At 37.2% G+C, this 18595-nt stretch overlaps 1 protein-coding gene across 1 annotated transcript in view; it reads left to right on the forward strand.

Annotated features, from left to right (window-relative positions):
• LOC122685288 (triadin-like) overlaps positions 1-18595 on the forward strand; it is a 132143-nt gene that overhangs the window by 109432 nt on the left and 4116 nt on the right. Inside the window, exons 6-7 of the mRNA XM_043889891.1 lie at positions 10506-10559; positions 13600-13659. Of these exons, the coding sequence (XP_043745826.1) occupies positions 10506-10559; positions 13600-13659 (114 nt within the window). The remainder of the gene's footprint in view (positions 1-10505; positions 10560-13599; positions 13660-18595) is intronic.

Here is an 18595-nt window from a genome sequence, read left to right on the forward strand (position 1 = left end):
GACCTGGCTCTATTAGAATCCTGCTGTTAAAGACTTTGAGCAGCGGGCTGTAGAGTGGGTTTATTAAACGAGTGAGTTTTGCATAATTAAAACAGTGAATCTGGCTGAAGTTTAAAATAAATTTCTGAAAGGCTGGGCTAGAGATTAGTACCTGGATATATTTCCTGAATAGATGAAATATATTTTGGGAAAGTGAACATTTCTCAAGAAAGAGAAAATAGAGCTTCAGTTGTTCAACAGTGAAATAGGCTTCAGAGATACTTTTTCTACAATTTTTTTTTTTTCGTGCAAGTATGAACAAAAGATTTCATTTTACTGCTTCGTTTCCTCATCCAGGTAGAATAGGATAAGACCTGCTTTCTGTTCCCAAGTAGTTTAGTGAAAATAAATGTGGTTTTATAACTGCTCATATGTATAGATAAATATTTTCTCTATGCCACATTCCATGTCAGTTATGGTTATGTATGATAGATAGTTAGGAATTTGTTATCAAAGCACTTTGAATTCTTATAAGGAAAGGTAGAGTATATCCAAGCTAATAGTAGCCTGCAATGATTATAGACAAGCCAGCAACTAGCTGAATCTAAAGAGACATGTTATGCAAAAGCTGGTGTATTAACTTCTGTTGCATAATATGTCTTCATTCCTCTGTATTCTTTGTCCTAAAAATTAACATCACCATTCACCCATCTTATTCAAGCTAAGAAGTTAGGAGTCATTTTGACCTGAAGTGGTACTCACCCCTGACTGGACCTGGGTGGGTTCTAAAGTATATATATCCAGGCCTTCCCTGGTGGCTCAGTGGTAAAGAACCCACCTGGGAATGTGGGGGACATGGGCATGACCCCTGTTCCAGGAGGATCCTATGTGATGTGGGGCAACTAAGCCTGTGTGCCACAACTACTAAGCCTGTGCTCTAGAGCCTGGGAACTACTGAGCCCATCTGCCACAGCTACTGAAGCCCACGTGTCCTAGAGCTCATTCCCAGCAAAAAGAGAAACCTCCGCAATGCAAAGCCCACACACGGAAACTAGAGAAAAGTCTGTTCATCAGTGAAGACCCAGCACAGCCCAAAATAAAATCTGTAAAATTAAAAAGAAAGAAAAGAGGTTGTAATTTTTTAAAAATCCAGTAAATAAATAAATAAATAATCCAATAAATAAATAAGTATATATATATGTCTATATGTCCATGCAGATTCCATCCTGGTTCCTTTAATGTTTGGTTTGGGAGGTAAGGCTGAAATTCAAGTCAACCTCTTCAGATGACAAGTCATGGTTAGAATGTAGTCAGTTAAACTCCTGGCCTAGAGTTCAAGCATATCCCACAGAAGTTCTCTGGGACCAGCCAGTATGTTAACATAACTTACACCTGAATATCATTAGGTAGAATGTGCACCCACAATTTACCAGTCTCCTCCGTCCTCCCATCACTGCTGGAGTAGATGTTTATCTGCTTTATCTCTGAGGGCATTTGAGTTGCAGTCCCTGACATGTTGGTGTCTTTCAACACCAAAGCCCTGTCCTGCTTGGCCCCTTGTCACTCCCTTTTCACTCTAATTTAGTCCATTCTCACCTCTCCTCTCCCATTACTATCCCTTCTACAATCATCTACCAATTAGGTTGTGACAGTCACTTCTTAAGTGACTTCTGCATTAACCTCTCAGGCCTCCCCTGCATTAGACCACCAGGCAGTTCTCTGTTCATGGGATTCTCCAGGCAAGAATACTGCAGTGGGTTGCCATTTCCTTCTCCAGGGGATCTTCCTGACCCAGGGATCAAACCCAGGTCTCCCTCATGGCAAGCAGATTCTTTACTATCTGAGCCAGTGGAATGTGTGGAAGCCCACATTAACCTCTCAAATCCATACTAATCATACTCAGGGGCTTAAATCCATCTGTTGTCATCACCGTGCTATATAGAGAGTTAACAGCCACACTATCTGTCATGAGATAAAAGGCCCTCATTATGATCACTAACAGATAGCCCTACACATTTCCAGCTTTGTCCACTTCACCAGTTACCTTCCTTCCTCTGCAACCTCCTCATCAATCGCTTCCATCCCCACCTCTCTCCTTGCTCCGCACCAGCACGGCAATCCAGACCCCACCAACACCCCCAGCCCCATGCCGCAGACTGAACTGTCGGGCAGTCCCTAAGCCAGCCCTGCTGCTGTCTCATAACTCTGTGCTTTTATATGCCTGTCCTCTTGACCATCGGTCATAGGGCAGGCTTCTGCTCACTTCTTTGATTCTCAGATGGAAAGTCAAATCCTTCAGTAGGCTTCCTTTGCTGTCGCTTACTCTGTGGGCATTTAGTTACTTCCTCCATGCTACTTTACATCCATGCCTTCAGCCTTTAAAGCATTTTGACACCAAATTGTAAATGTGGGTATGTGGATCTAACTCACTGAGAGAAGAAACAGTTTGGCTTATATATTCTAGGTCCCTGTTGACATTTGCTCATATGATTCTGTGTTTCCTTATCAGTGAACAAAGAGATTCAGACTCAGCAGTCTCTCAGGATCAGCTCAGCTCTGCGTTTGTGTGCTTTTGTTAGATAAAAAATCATTCTAATATCCTCTGTCCCAAACAGTTGCCTGATGTGGGGATTGACCCCTGCTTCAGTTCCCCCACTTCCCAAGAGCAGGTCCAGTCCTGCTAACTCTGCTGTTTTCCCCCCTACTTCCTTCATCCTACTGAGTTTTGTGTAGTCCTGTATATTCTTTTTCAGTGGTCAGGTATTCCTGCCCGCTCTCAGCTGGTGTTCTGCAAGATCTCCTGTGTCTGAAGGCGTATTCCTGATGTGTCTGTGGAGAGAAATATACTCCACTTCCACCTACTCCTCCGCCATCTTCTGTCTCCTCAAAAATCATTCTAATATCTCTAAAGTGCTAAACATCCAAAACACACTCAACATATGTTGAAACATCAATGAATTAATTAATAAAGCATTCAATTTCCCTATTTTGTTAATATTGACTTGATTTTGATGGAGAGCTATTTCATATGCCATTTCTGTGTTTATTTTCAAATATATATAATTATGCAACTTTAACTGGGCCACTGTAATGTCAAATTTGTTTGGTCAGAGGCAATTGAAGAATTTAACAGTTCCATATTAAAACAAAAACTATCTGTAACATGTAATCAGAAAAACCCACAATAAGTGTATAATATAATAATATAGGTTAAAGTAATACAGATTAATTTGGACACTTTGGAAAGTACAAAAAAAGAAAGAAACTAGCAAAATTCAATTATCCAGTGAAAAATAGTAATTCATTTTTTGCTTCTCCCCCTTTTTTTCCTCCATGTGTTTACTCTTTTGAGTATTGTATTTCTTTTTCAGTTGCAAATTGTTGGTTTCAGATAACAGTAGGCTTCTACCTAACTATTAAACATGTCAATATATTCATAGAACAAAGTAAACCAGAAAAGACTAGAACTTGATGATAAACATATAACTAGGTGAGAGAATTTTGTCTCTCTAGAATGACTCCTAGACAATAGAAGGGCCTTTTAAGCATTCAGAGCAATAGGTGTCTGCTTCATCCACTTGGGTTGTGAAGTGTTCATGTGGAGAACTGACCTTCAGGAGTAGGAGGTAATTTACAAGGCAGAGTGTGTGCTGAGGAACAGCATGTAATTAACATCTGAGTAAGCCAGTTGGTAGGAATGGAGGAGTGACCTGGCAGACAGATGGTGTAAATAGAAACACTGGCTATAGACATTAGGCAATAACACATATTAATTTATTTATTGCATTTACTTTGTGCCAAACACTGTACTGAGCACTAAGAATTCAAAGAATAGGACTCAATCCAATGAGAGACCTAAACAACCAAGTACGCAGTGCTCCAAAAAGAGATGTCCTGGAGGAAAGTGAAAGTGTTAGCTGCTCAGTCGTGTCCGACTCTTTGCGACCCCATGGACTATAGTCCACCAGGCTCCTCTGTCCATGGGATTTCCCCGGCAAGAGTACTAGACTGGGTTGCCATTTCCTTCTCCAGGGTATCTTCCTGACCCAGGGATCAAACTGCTGGTCTCCTGAATTACAGGAAGATTCTTTTACAGTCTGAGCCACTAGGAAATATCTTGGAGGAGAAATGCTATTTGAGGAGACAGCTGGTTGCCTCAGTTTCTGAGTAGGTTTTCTGGCATGGCCTTAATTTGAGATTTAGGTGTGCACTCTAGAACCTTAAACGGAAGATGTAACAGCTAGTTCAGGGTGTCAGTCCTCAAGGAACCCGGTAGGAATTCTGCTAAGGGAGCACAAGAGGAGTCCAGGGATTAGTGTTAGTATTAGTTTACTAGGGCTGTCGTGACAAAGTACCAAAAACTGGGTGGTTTAAAAGAACAGAAGTTTCTTGTCTCCCAGTCATAGAGGCTAGAAGTCCACAGTCAAGGTTTCAGCAGAGTTGGTTCTTCACAGGACTGTGAGGGAGAATCTGCAGGCTTTTCCCAGCTTCGGTGGACTGGGGTCGGGGAGTGAGAGAACTGGAAAGGTGTGCTGGCTTTCGTTGGCTTGTAGACAAATCATTGCAGTTTCTGCCTTCAGATTCAAATGGTGTTTCTTCCTGGGTTTCTGTCACTTCTTGCTGTGTTCTTCTTTCTTTTTTTTTTTCATTTATTTTTATTAGTTGGAGGCTAATTACTTTACAATATTGTAGTGGGTTTTGTCATACATTGACATGAATCAGCCATGGATTTACATGTATTCCCCATCCTGTTTCCAAATTTCCCCTTTTCATCACAACACTGGTCATATTGGATTAGGACCTGCCCTCCTGACCTCATTTTAACTTGATTACCTCTGTAAAGACTCTGTTTCCAAATAAGGTTACATATCTTTTCTCCATAACATAATTAAACCTTAACAGTACCACATGCATAAAGTCAGCAGACCTTTTTAAAAAAGGATTAATAGAGAACAATCATCCTGATTGACTGGTTTAGGATTGTTTCTGAGAAACAATTATAGGACTGGAATCATAGACTGGCAAGGGATTTGGCTGAAGCTGAGACTCAAATGCCAGAGAGGACAGGGCATTAAAATGTATCTAAATATCCTGGAGCCCTTTATGAAAGAGCTCTCAAGTCCACAGATTAATTTAGTCAGCCCATGTTGTGTAAACTTACTTTTGCCTTCTCTCAGCTGGACTTAATTGACTCCTTAAAGTGCAAAATATATTTTATTTTCTTTCTGGCTGCTGTGTATGATAAACCTGGAAAATGAGAAGGCCCTATACAAAGCTATACTTCTCCTCCTCCATAGTGATTATTCTTTTATGAGGGAACAATTATGGTTCTGACTGAGGCTATGTAGCCCCAGGTGAAGGAGAAATTACTCCTACAATTAAATCAGATTTGGGAGTAACACCAGTCCTTTAGAATTAAAAGATCTATTTTGTGATTGAAAGCGTATGTATCAGATGAGCTTTGTAACTTTAGATAATTTGCCTAATCTTCACTTTAATACATAAATAAGTGTAATTTTACTATGAAAAAGAAGTGTGTGCATTATTGTAGGCTAAACTGTCGATAACGTGCTCAGGAAATCTAATAGCACACTTTGGCACATAAGAACAAGTCTGCACAGGACCTGGGATGGACAAGAAAGCATGATCTTGTGGGGAGAATACTAGTTTAGTAACAGAATAACTATGTTTTTATTCTGCTCTACCGTGGACACTTAGGCAGCTGTATTTTCTTATTCATGGACAAAGAAATTCAGGCTAATTGATCTCTTAGGTTCTCCCAGCTCTAAAATTGTGTGCTTATGTTAAAAATGATAAATTCTTCCTTTAAGAAAAATGAAAAATACAATCATAAAGAACTGTTTCTCTACTCAAGAATGCTTTTCTACTGAGTTCATTATCATCATTTAAAGTGTGTAGATCATTTTGTCTTAGCACAAAATGAAGATTCAACACATTAAAATTACAAAGAAGAAGCACACAGGAAGAAGCATACACTATCCAGGAGTACATCTGGCATTTTTATCTAGTGGTGGCTAAAGCAAAATTTTTTAAAATGGGTTTAAAATGAATGTGTATCTTGCTCTTTCATAAAAAATGATGAATGGAAACATGAATATATATGAATTTTATGAAGCTGTTTAAAATGTTGACCTATTTAAAACTTATAAACCACTTCCGTGCTAATACCTCCCACAACAGAAGTGCCAGAAATCTGAGAAATAGATCAGTTAATTAAAAGAAAACTCGGTGAGGGGAACTTCCCTAGTGGTCCAGCTTTTCAGACTCTGCACTTGCAATGCAGAAGGTGTGAGTTTGGTCCCTGATCTGGGAACTAAGATCCCAAATTCCAGACCAGGGAATTAAAATCCCAAATGCAGTGCAGCATGCCAAAAAATAAATAAAAGTAGTGATAAGAATAATAAGGTATTTTTAAAAAAGAAAGAAAAATCAGCGAAATCTGTTACAGGTAATTGTGCTTCCCAAATGAAAGTGAAGTGTTAGTCCATCAGTTGTGTCCAACTCTTGGTGACCCCACAGACTGTAGCCCACCAGGCTCCTCTGTCCATGGATTTTCCAGGCAAGGATTCTGGAGTGGGTTGCCATTTCCTCTTCCAGAGGATTTTCCCGACTCAGGGATGGAACTCAGGTTTTACACTTTGCAGACAGATTCTTTACCATCTGAGCCACCAAGGTGCTCCCCAGATTCTTTTACAGTTCAAAGGTAATGGGCTATCTGATTCTTTTTGCTTTAGATACACAAGATTAGTCCTGTCCAGTAGCTCTGAAATCAAGTATGAGTTCCAGAGTTTTGTTGAATTAAATTTTCTTGCTAACCATCAATTAAAGAATAGAGTAGCCTATATAAATCAGTAGTTTAAAACATTCGATGCCACAACTTTTGAGTTTGAACTAAGAGCAGAGAGAACTGCAAAGGATTCTGACATCCTGGCCCTTGATGCCTACTGCTTGGCCCCTTGGGGGTGTAGTGCCCATTAAAAGAACCCAGGGTCAGCTCACTGTGAGCTGATACACTTCAGAAAAGGACACAGAGTCCGCCTGGCAGGTTGCCAGGACCGAGAGCTGTCAGAACACAGCTGGCAGAGAGAGCTGGAGAGGGGACACACGGGGAGGACAGAGAGGCACACTCTGGAGTTGAGCTGAGCTGAATGTTCTGGTCAGGGAAAGGTCAGAGTCTGGGCAGGCGCAGGAACAGCGGGGCCATGCCAACTCAGATGCCAAGCATCAGGTCCGCTCCAACTGGTGTATTCCGTTTGTTTTTAATTATCAGCATGCCGAAGGGACTTTTGTTTCTTGTAAATAAGGATGACAAACAAATTAAGCTCTAGCAGGTGCAACAAGCTTATTCTGCTCTGAGTTAAAACTGTCCTAGCTAAGATGTAACTTGCCAACAGAGCTGGTGACGAGAAAGGTACCTTTTTCTTCTTCCATATGAAAACTTCTGTGAGTTCTAAGCAAAGAGACGCAGGACCTAATGTAACTGTTGTGGCAGATTGCTTTTATTTTAGAGGTATTATTAAGGCAGTTATTGATGGTGCCACTGTTTTGATCAAAGCAATATCAAACTTTAGTGTCTGAGCTCAGTCTTGACAAAGTTTCAAGTTTTCATCCAAGGAATTTCAGTGGCTGTCTGCTGTGGTGAACAGCTCCCTAGAGCATGTGGTTCCAGCTGCTTCACTGAGCAGTATTATGGTACCATTTCTGAGGAGGATAATGAAATTTCAGCATACAGGACTGTGTCTGTAAATCAAAACTTAGACTGCGAGGAACTGGATTTTTCCCCAGGGTAATAGGAATAATGCATTAATATGCTAATTTGAGCTGAAATCAGCCCCCTTGCTCTTTTGATTTCATATTAATTCTTCCATTAATGCCCATGTACACGTCAATTGGAAAATCCTTTAGTGGAATGGACAACCAGCTGTCCAAGGTGGCTGAGGTCTGGTCCTTCACAGAAGCAGAGACACAGATTAGGTTGTCTCCTGGGGGTCTAGCTAACCAGGGTTCCAAAAGCAAAGCTTATCTCATGCAAACTTCCTTTCCTCTAGAGAAACTTTGAAAGAGGCTTTGTTCTTGCCAGGACTTTCTTTTGGTTTTCAGCTTAATTAATAGTGATCCAAAGGAACCAAAGCTATCTCCGGCCATGTGTGAGTGCTGAGGTCCTCTCTTATTTTATGAGGTTTTTATATTGAACTTAGAAAACCCAAAAGAATCATTGAACGTGGAAAGTAAAAACAATGTCTGGATGATCTTTTGTTTCTTCTGTTTCTCACTGAGATTTAATTATTTAAGAATTTTTTTAATGTAAAAAATGTTAATGATTGGAAGCAAGCAGTGCATATTATATCTATACAACATCACCAGTAAATAGAATTGTACTACATGGTGAAAATAGCTCTTCCTATAATATTTTAGAAATTTGCTCATTCAGGAATATCTAATGAGTCCACCATGTGACTGATACCATGTGATGGCTAGGATAAAAAATAAAATATTAGGGCATAGCCTCTAAAAAGAGTTCACCTTCTTGGGATAAGTGGAGATGAAAGAACACTCTGCAGAGAAAGAGGCATTTGAGTCAGGCTGAAAGGGTGTATGAACAGAGGAAATGTGGGTGTGAGAAATCTAGAGAAATGTAGGTGATGGCACAGCAGGCAGAAATGCAAAGTTCCATTTGTTTATGGAACTCCAAGCATTTGTTATAGGTGGAATGTAAAGTTCATGGGTAAATTCCTCATACATAAGACTGGTTTGATAAGCAAATGTCAAATTACTGGAATAATAAGATATTTTTATATTTGATATAGTACCTACCATGTGACAGATTATCATGCTAGGCAAGGAGGGAGATACTAACACTTTATCAGATCAACATATGATCAGATTTTCATGTTAGGGAGGCTACTCTGAGACTCAGAAAAATCAAAATCTAAGTGTTCAAGACACTATTCAGGATATTATTGTAATGACATTTATAATAATAATATACCCAGGAAGGATATCATAGTCCATCTTTTGAAATGGTCTCTTTCCCTTTCTCCTTCCCACTCCCCTACTAGGTTAATTTCTTCTCATCATTCACATACTTAAATCTCATTTCTACCAGCAGACCTTTCCCAAGCACACAGACTAGATTAGGTCTCATTTTATACATTGATATGCTTCCCTGAATATTTTCTTCACAGCAATTATTCTAACTGCAATTAACTACCTTTGTAATTACTTATTTAGCATCCATCATCCATTGTTGACAAGGATGAAGTCTGTCTTGACTAGCCAAGTCTTTAACACATAGCCAGTGCTCTTTCTGTGAAAGTGAAAGTCGCTCGGTCATGTCCAACTCTTTGCGACCCCATAGACTGTATAGTCCATGGAATTCTCCAGGACAGAATACTGGAGTGGATATCCTTTCTCTTCTCCAGGGGATCTTCCCAACCCAGGGATCAAACCCAGATCTCCCACATTGCAGGCGGATTCTTTACCAGCTGAGCTACCAGGGAATCCCTAACACTATCCCTAACTCTAACCCAATTTCTATGTTTTAGTGTAAATAAATGGTAGGTTGGGTATGTAATATTGGATAGAAGATAAGTAAGAGGAATATTTAAAGGTAGAATTGAAGAAACTTGGCAAATGAACAAAAATGAGAAAGAAAAGATGAATTCTGGATGAGTCCCAAGTTACTAGGTTGGATAATTGGAGGTGCCATTAATAAGAGTTACGACTAAATTATAGGGAAAGATTATGACTTAAATTTGAGCCCTACTATATTAATTAAGTGAATCATAGCTCATATTGAATTACAGTTTGTTTTCTTTGTAACAGTTTGGCGTCATTCTAGTCTCACCTCAGTATAATTTCAAAAACTTTTAGTGAGGAAATTTTCTGAAGAAGATTAACATATATTGCATATACTAGATTGAGTGTTCTTTGCTTCAGATTCAGAGTATCTCTGTATTTTTGTCTTTATATTTTTAGTATTTCTCCAGTATTGAGTTGCCTTCTGGGGCATATAGCATAATACATTTTGGGGCTTCGCTTGTGGCTCAGCTGGTAAAGAATCCACCTGCAATGTGGGGAACCTGGGTTCAATCCCTGGGTTGGGAAGATCCCCTAGAGAAGGGAAAGGCTGCCCACTTCAGTATTCTGGCCTGGAGAATTCCATGGACTATACAGTCTATGGGGTCGCAAAGAGTCGGACATGGCTGAGCCACTTTCACATTTAAAAAAATTTTCCAATTCATCAAACTGAAGTTAAACATTTGGAAAAGTTTAGGGATATTCTGCAATCAGACTAGTTTCAGTGTGAATTTGACCTTAGTTATGAAATAAAAATAGAAATGTAAAATATCTATAATTATCTTAACATTTAAACCTATGTAAAGCTTCTTACTAATTGAAGAAAAATATCCAAAGGCAGTAGATAATTTTTGACATCAAGGACTGCCATGCATCTCATCTCTTATTCCCTTCATTTAAATGAAAAATATTGTCTTTCTTTTCAGTTACACATAAAGAAAAAGACAAGGTAAAAGAAAAAGAAAAACCTGAAAAGAAAGGTATGGATTTATTCTTACTGCTGTTTTACTCATTGGCCTGTCACTGTTTACCTTTTCTTCCTTATGTTAGATTTTAGATGACCATGAATTTATTTTTTGAAATTATGATAATTTTCCTTAGAATCAAATGTAAAAAGAAGAATTTCTGGGTTAAAGGAAATAAAATACTTAAGACTCTCTTGAAATCCATTGCCAGTTTATTTTCTAGAAATCTATCAGTTTTTCCCCTGGCAGTTCTGAGGCTGCTTTTAGCCAATGAGGATATAATTTCAAAAAATAATTGCTAATTTGATAGGTTAAAAAATATAGTTTATTACTTTAACTTGCATTCTGTGATTACATATTAGACTGGACTTAAAAAGATTTTTTTAGCTTTTATTTGCTTAGAATAAGCAATGTGCACTCACTGTTTAACATGTAAAGATACTTTATGAAAGCTTACTCCTGCCTTGCTCCCACCCTCTGATCCCATTTCTCTACCCACACAAACACACGGTAAGCTACTTTTATGAGCATCTTTTCAAAACTTCATTTTGCATTTATAAGACAATATATATTATTGTCTCTCCCTATTTTTACATATAATTTAGCATGTCCTATATTCTAGCTTTATAATTTAATAATACATCCTAGATGTCTTTTCATATCAGTAAATAGATATTTCCTTCAATTCTTTTAAAAATGCCGCATAGTATTTAAATGGAGATATTTAAATATATATCTTAAGCTATATTAACTCTATCTTTTGATAACTTATTTTTGTATATTGAAAGATTTAGATATGATTTTTAGTGATACAGATTTATGTAACTCTTCACACTTACTTCTTGTTTCTCCTGATGATATGTGTGTGTGTTAATTGGCTATATGTTACTGGCCTATTACATTTACAAATGCATTTCTCAGTGTCATAGATAATGTAAGGGTTTCTGTCTGTGTAAATAGACATGTGTGAGTATATATGTGTGATAAGCATGTGTGTATTTATATTCTTGAATTTTTATGTGGCTAGATATGTTGATATTTTCTTTTGGTATTTCTATTCTTGAGTCTTCATATAAGGATTAATTCAATAATTAGTAATATCTCTCAAGTTTTAAAAATTAAGTTCATATTTAACTTTAATTCATCAAAATCCACTTTAACATGATATAAAATTTTAATTTAGTTTTTTTTGCTTTTGTTTTAAAGTGGATCATGTCTAGGATATTTAGGCTAGATATCAGCTGATTTTTGTATCTACAATACACGTAGACTACTGAAAAATTTTATTTTGTAAAGCATTCTACTTAGCTAGAATTTACAATGCTTAGGAATCACATCAGTTGAAACATGCTTCATTCTTCTCTATTCTAAACTCACATTTGAATATTTGAACTAAATAGTTGCTCTTTTATTAAGGTTTACTTTGTGATAATATCCGTGAATTTCAATACAGTCTGTCTTCTCTGTTCTAGAAACAGGTGTCCTTTTTCTCCCAGCTATTGACTTACACAGAGTTATTGGCATCAGATTCTGTGTACTCTGACTGAAGGAAATAATCTCATATTTCTTGCTTTTTTTTCCAATCTTTACAATGGCTAGATACTTTTCATTAAAGTTAATTGAGAATTTGTTGCTGCTAAATCATACATTTGAAGGAAACTTACCCAAATTGAGACACTGAAACAGAACCGTTGTGTCCTTTTATTTACTGTATACCAATTAAAGGAGTTTTCTTTTTATGAGACAGTTATTATGCTGTAGCCCAATAACCTTGAATGTTATTCTTCCTTCAGCTAATATTTTCTAAACTGTTACCCATAACCCCAAGTGGTAGTGGAGATGACCATGGGGCAGGCTTAGGGGTGGAAAGGCTGAAACCCTGGAGGTGAAGGCGCCTGCTCTCTTGGAAACTCGATAGCTGCCACGGTCTCATGGACTTTGTCCTCTAAGCTTTCCATGAGGCTTGTGTCATCTCTCAAAAATTCTGGGGAAACCGTTCATAGACTGTATTTTAAGAGAATAATTATTTAAATATATGTTTTAAGCATATCGTTTTCCTTTTATAATACAAGTAAAACTGATGGATATTAATATTCATAGGATATAGTTAGAAAAATGAAAATAATTAGGGCTCCAGTTTTTTACCCTAATAATTTGACTCTTTCCTTAACCTGGATGTTTTAATTAAAATCTACTATTTTACCTTTAATTTTCTTTAATTTCTTTAACTCCCCTTATTAATCTTTAATAAATAGTATATACATGTTGAAAAATGTGTAGTGATTTGGATAACTATTAAACTGCACTGTTTAATACATTTGAAATATAGGAATAACCTTCACATGCTGTAGTACTTCTCTGAACTCATTTATTTAAGCCATTAAGAGACACAAGATTTTACTAGTCTATGTAAGGAAAATAAGAAATCAATACAATAAATTCATATTATCATACTACTTTATTTTTTTTTAATGCGGGCCATTTTTAAACTCTTTATTGAATTTGTTACAGTATTGCTTCTACTTGATGTTTTGGTTTTTTGACCATGTGGCATGTGAGATTTTCACTCCCTGACCAGAGATTGAACCCTCGCCCCCACATTGGAAGGCGAAGTCTTAACCACTGGACCTCCAGGGAAGTCCTAAGACACATTATTCTTAATCAAAGCTCTAATATTGATTTAATTATTTCTTTTAATTGTAAAGACAGAGCTTCCTCCTGATAAAATGATACATCTTTCCACAAATTCTTATAAAATTATTTTTTCTGTTTGTCTCTCCTAAAGACAATTCCAAAATATTGTTTAGAATGGTAACTTTAAACAGAAGGACGAGACTAGCTTTCAAATGCTTTCTAAGTCTTTATGCCAAGTCTTTGAAATTAACTTTTTTTATAGTTTTTATTAAATTGGTGATTTTTTAAAAATTCCTGAATTAGGTTCATTAATGTCATCAAACTAGCTTATGATTTTGGTGGCTATAAAAATGAGGTAAACAAAAAGCTTAGTCTTGAAATCTATTAAAAGTGTGTACTAATATAAAATTTTCTGCTTAAGCAACTCACAAGGAAAAAATTCAGAAAAAAGAAAAACCAGAAACAAAGACAGTGGCAAAAGGTAAGTTATACTTTCTGTTTTAAAAGCAATATATTTTGGGTAGCAGCTGGATGATTGTAAGCATTCAGCATTTCCTTTACAAAAAAATTTAATTTGACCTTACATTTGAAATTTAATATCTAAAAGAATAATAAAAGTGAATACTTAAAATAATAGAGCATTTCCGAACATGAGAAGAGATTGAAGAGCTTTCCTGTATGTGACAGGCAGATGGCCCCATGGCCTTCACCCCGTGGTGTCATGCCCCTGGCTGTGTTACATTATATGGCAAAAAGCAGTCTGCAAAAATAGTTAAGATAGATCTACAATATGGAGGTTTTTCTGAATTATCCAGATGGGCTCTGTGTAATCCCCATGAACCTTAAGAAACATAGAGAAGTGACAGAAAAGAAAGATTTTGAAGTGTGAAAAGGACTCAGCCCCATTACTGGCTTGAAAATTGAGGGAGGCACATGGAAAGTGTAACAAGAGAATGAATCCTGCCAAAATGTTGAAGTGTGGAAGCCAGCCCTTCTTCAGAGCACGTAGCAATGCAGCCCAGTTGACAAGCTGGTTTTAGCATTGTGGACCCTAAGCAGAAAACCTGTTTGAGTGACATTGTAACAAGACTTTTGAACTATGGAAACCAGGAGATAATAGATCCTGGTTGTTGGGTTAAGTCGCTAAATTTGCAGTAGTTGCTAGAACAATGGCAAACTAGTACGAACATATCTGATTTACAGTTTAATCAGTGTTACACCTTAATTTTAATTTTAGGACACTAAAATGAAGGATTTCTTTTTTCAAGAAGAATAATGCATCATCTTGATCAATATTTTAAGCCAGTAAGGGCCTAAACTGTCTTGATAATATACCAAAGTAAAAAACAGAATATGAATGTAATGTTATAAACTTCGGAAGATTACAATAACTATTTTTTATTCTAACTTTGTCAGTTGTTTGTTTGATGTTAGAAAAATATAGATTCTGTATATTCAATCTTATCTACTAAATTATAGAAAGAAAGAAAGTGAAGTCGCTCAGTTGTGTCTGACTCTGCGACCCTATGGACTGTAGCCTACCAGGCTCCTCTGTCCATGGAATTTTCCAGGCAAGAGTACTGGGGTGGGTTGCCATTTCCTTCTCCAGGGGGTCCTCCCAACCCAGGGATCAAACCTGGGTCTCTCGCACTGCAGGCAGACACTTTACCATCTAAGCCACCAGGGAAGCCCACTAAATTATAGATTATATACAAAACATAGTTTCTAAATATTCAGTCCTATCTACTAAATTCAATTTTCTTTCTCATATCTTATTTATATATATGTTAAAGTATAGTTGGTTTACAATATTGTGTTAGTTTCAGATACATACCAAAGCAATTTGGATATGTGTATATGAATATTTTTCAAATTCTTTTCCATCATAGGTTATTATAAGATACTGAATATAGTTTCCTGTGCTATACTGTAAATCCTTGTTGATTATCTAGTTTTTACATAGGAGTATGTATCCATTAAACCCATACTCCTAATTTATCCATCCCTACCTTCTCCTTTAGAAACCATAAGGTTGTTTTCTGTGTCTGTGATTCTGTTCTGTTTTGTAAACGAGTTCATTTGTATTATTTTTTAGATTCTTTATATAAATGATATCATATATGTGTCTTTTTATAATTTTATTTTTAATACATTTGTATTTGTATTGTATAATCGATTGACAATGTTAAATTGATTTACAATATATTATAATTTACAATATTATATTGTATTCAGGTATACAACATAATGATTCAGAATTTTAATAGATTATATTCCATTTAAAGTTATGATAAAATATTGACTGTATTCCCCTGTTGTACTATATAACCATGTAGCTATTTACTTTATATTTACCTAGTCAGCTCTTAATTTCTTCTGGTATGTTTTTCATTTCAGTTATTGTATTCTTTAGTTCTGTCTGTTTCTTTTTTATATTTTGTAGTTCCTTGTTCAAATTATCATGATGTTCGTCTATTCATTAATTCAATTAGCATTCTTATTACTAGTGCTTTGAACTCTTTATCTGGTACCATTATCTCTGATTCATGTTGTTTTTTCAGTTTTTATTTTTTATTTTTTGTTGTTTCACTTAAATTCCTCTGTCTTCTCATTTTTCTTAACTATCTGTCTGAAATTATGTGATGCGGTAACCTATCCCAGTCTGGAAGGCTGTCCTTGTGCGGGAGTGCCTCTGTGGTCTGCGGTGCCCAGTGGCTTTGGTGGGAGGGGTGGATCTGATGTGAGCATGGGTGTCATCCTCGCATGTGTTCCGGCTGCTCTTCACCATGGTAGGATGTGGGGTTGGACATGGAGTGTCTAGGGCCAAAGCCAGGCACGAGCATGGGCTTCTCCTCTATTCTGAGGCTCATACCTCCCTGTTGAGGACTGGATCTGGTCCCCATTGCTGCAGGAGAAGCCCTAATAATTGAAACGGAGCCGGTTCTGTTCCCGCTGAGTGTGTGCTCTGCCAGCTCCGGGCATTGGCACCTTCAGTGCAGCGCAGAGCAGCGTCAGACCCAGAGGAGCTGGAGCGTGTGGCTCAGGGTGCAGGCTGGGGTGGTCCCAGCACCAGCCGAGTTCTGGTCCGCTTCCTGTCTGCTTAAGCGCCAGGAATGACGGCTCTCACCGCGTTCGGATGAGCCAGCCCTGTCCTTTACAACTGCGTGTTCTCAGCTGTGGCGGCCTTTGCCCTAGGGTGGAGCCGCACCACAGGGCAAGCGTGGCTGCAGGGGTGTTCGGCTCAGGCTGGGGCACGAGCTGGGTGGTCACTGGAAACTGTCTAGAATCGCAGCCAGTTCAATTTTTTTCCTCTGCCTTGTTTCAGGAAAAAGTGAGCATGTGTGTGCTCTTCCCCAGCATATTCTGTTTCCTACAGCTCTGCTGTCAGTCCCACTGCTTTTCAAATCAGCTGAGGGGACTCATACTCCTGATGTTGGACCCAGGCCTGGGGTGGCCTATATGTCTTTCAAACTGCTCACTCCCCAGAAGGGAATCTCCAAGCCTGTGTAATCCTGTTCCTCTTCTGTGTCCTCTCCTAAAGATGCAGGTCCAACCTAATTGCTTCTCTTCCCTCCCTACCTGGTTTTGTGTGTATTTTTTTCAGAGCTTTGTTTATAAAAAGAGTCTTTTTGCCAGTCTTCAGTTTGTTTTCAGTGAGCATTGCTCCACATATAGATGTATTTTTGATGTGTTCGAGGGGGCAGGTGAGCTCTGTGTCCTCCTACTTAGCCATTTTATCTTCATATCTGTCCTTGTATTTTAAAATATAGGTTTTATGTGATCAATATAATTTGGAAATTTCAATCTAGTATCTTCAAGAGACTAAACATGTATGTGGATAAAAATTGGAATCTATTTTCAAAATTTAATGTTTATCTACAAAATGTAAAATAACTAGATATTTGAGGAAGATGTATTTTTTACTAAATTTTTCCATGAGAGAACCAAACATCATTTTTTGAAGATAACATGGATGAATTGAAACTTTAAGATAGTAAGGATGTTAGAGATTATCCCAATTAATTACCTAACTTAACAGATGAAGAAATTTACCTCTGGGAAGAGAAAACAATTTGGCCAGATTGAAAACTAGTATGTAATTGAACTAAGACAAAACCCCATGTGAACTGAATATAAATCAAGTATTCTTTCCAAAGCTAATTAAATAAAGTTCTTCAAGCATCAATTATTCCTTCAACAAATATTTATTTAATACTGTACTAATTATTTCTTGGTGTATAAAAATCACCACACAGAGAGTCTGGACATGGCTTAGCTCAGTCTTTTGCTTTACAGTGTCTCACAAGCCTGTGATCAGTGTGTTAGACAGGGCTGTGGTCCCATCTGAAGGCTCAGCTGGGGATGAATTATTTCCAAGTTCATTTAAATGACTGTTGGCAAGATTCAGTTCCTCAAGGCCTATTGAATTGACAGAGTCTCAGTTTTTGGAGGGGTGGCTATTGGCAGGAGCCATCCTCAGTTCTTGCCACATGAGTCTCACCAGTATTGCTGGAGTCATCAAATTCAGCAAGAGAAAGAGTCAGCTAGTAAGACAGAAATAGCAGTCTTATGTAGACTAACCATGGAAACCACATACTATTGGTTAGCATCAAATTCCTTGGCCAGTCCATATTCAAAGGCTGAAGATTGTACAAGTAAGCAAGTAGGATGCTTTGGGAGCCGTGGTAAGTCAACCTGGCCTACCAAAAATCCAAAATACTTTAATAAGAATACAAGAAACTGAGAGAAAGTTAAAAGTTGGCATTTCCTTAATGAATGAGACTTGATATAGGTTATTTCCTAACTCCAAAAAGGTATAGTTTGTTGGTATGTTTATTGCATAATATATTTCCCTTCTTTGATTAAGATATTTTGATTCTGGTACAGATTGCTAATGGATATTCCAAAATTGGATCAAATATGCTGATGTCATTCTTTTGATAGGCTATTTTGTTTTCCATTTGACAAAAGTCATAAATTAACTGTCTTCCTAAATTGAGCTGGGTGATTTGAACATGACAATACTTTTTGCTTCATTGTTCATTAATGAACTCCTAAATGCAGTTGTCAGTTAAATTATTTTTGAGAAAGATCAGGAAAAGAATTTTGGCACAAAATTTAACAATACCTATCTAATTTGATAAAAATAAATTTATATTGGGTGTTGCTTTACTTTTATGGCATTTTCCACATTATATCCACATCATTGTTGTATTCTCATCCATTTTTTATTTTTAATGTGAGGAAACATTACCTGTTTCAAAGATAAAGATCACTAAAAATGTCTAAAATAGAGAAAATTTTGTTATTTTTATACTTTAAAAACCACTGATAAATGAATTTGTTTTAGATGTAGTCTTGTGTTTAAGAAAATGACCTGTGTTCATTTGTAAATTATAATGGCACTAAAAGTAAAT

Source organism: Cervus elaphus, chromosome 28, assembly GCF_910594005.1.
Source record: "Cervus elaphus chromosome 28, mCerEla1.1, whole genome shotgun sequence".
Classification (NCBI taxonomy): Eukaryota; Metazoa; Chordata; class Mammalia; order Artiodactyla; family Cervidae; genus Cervus; species Cervus elaphus.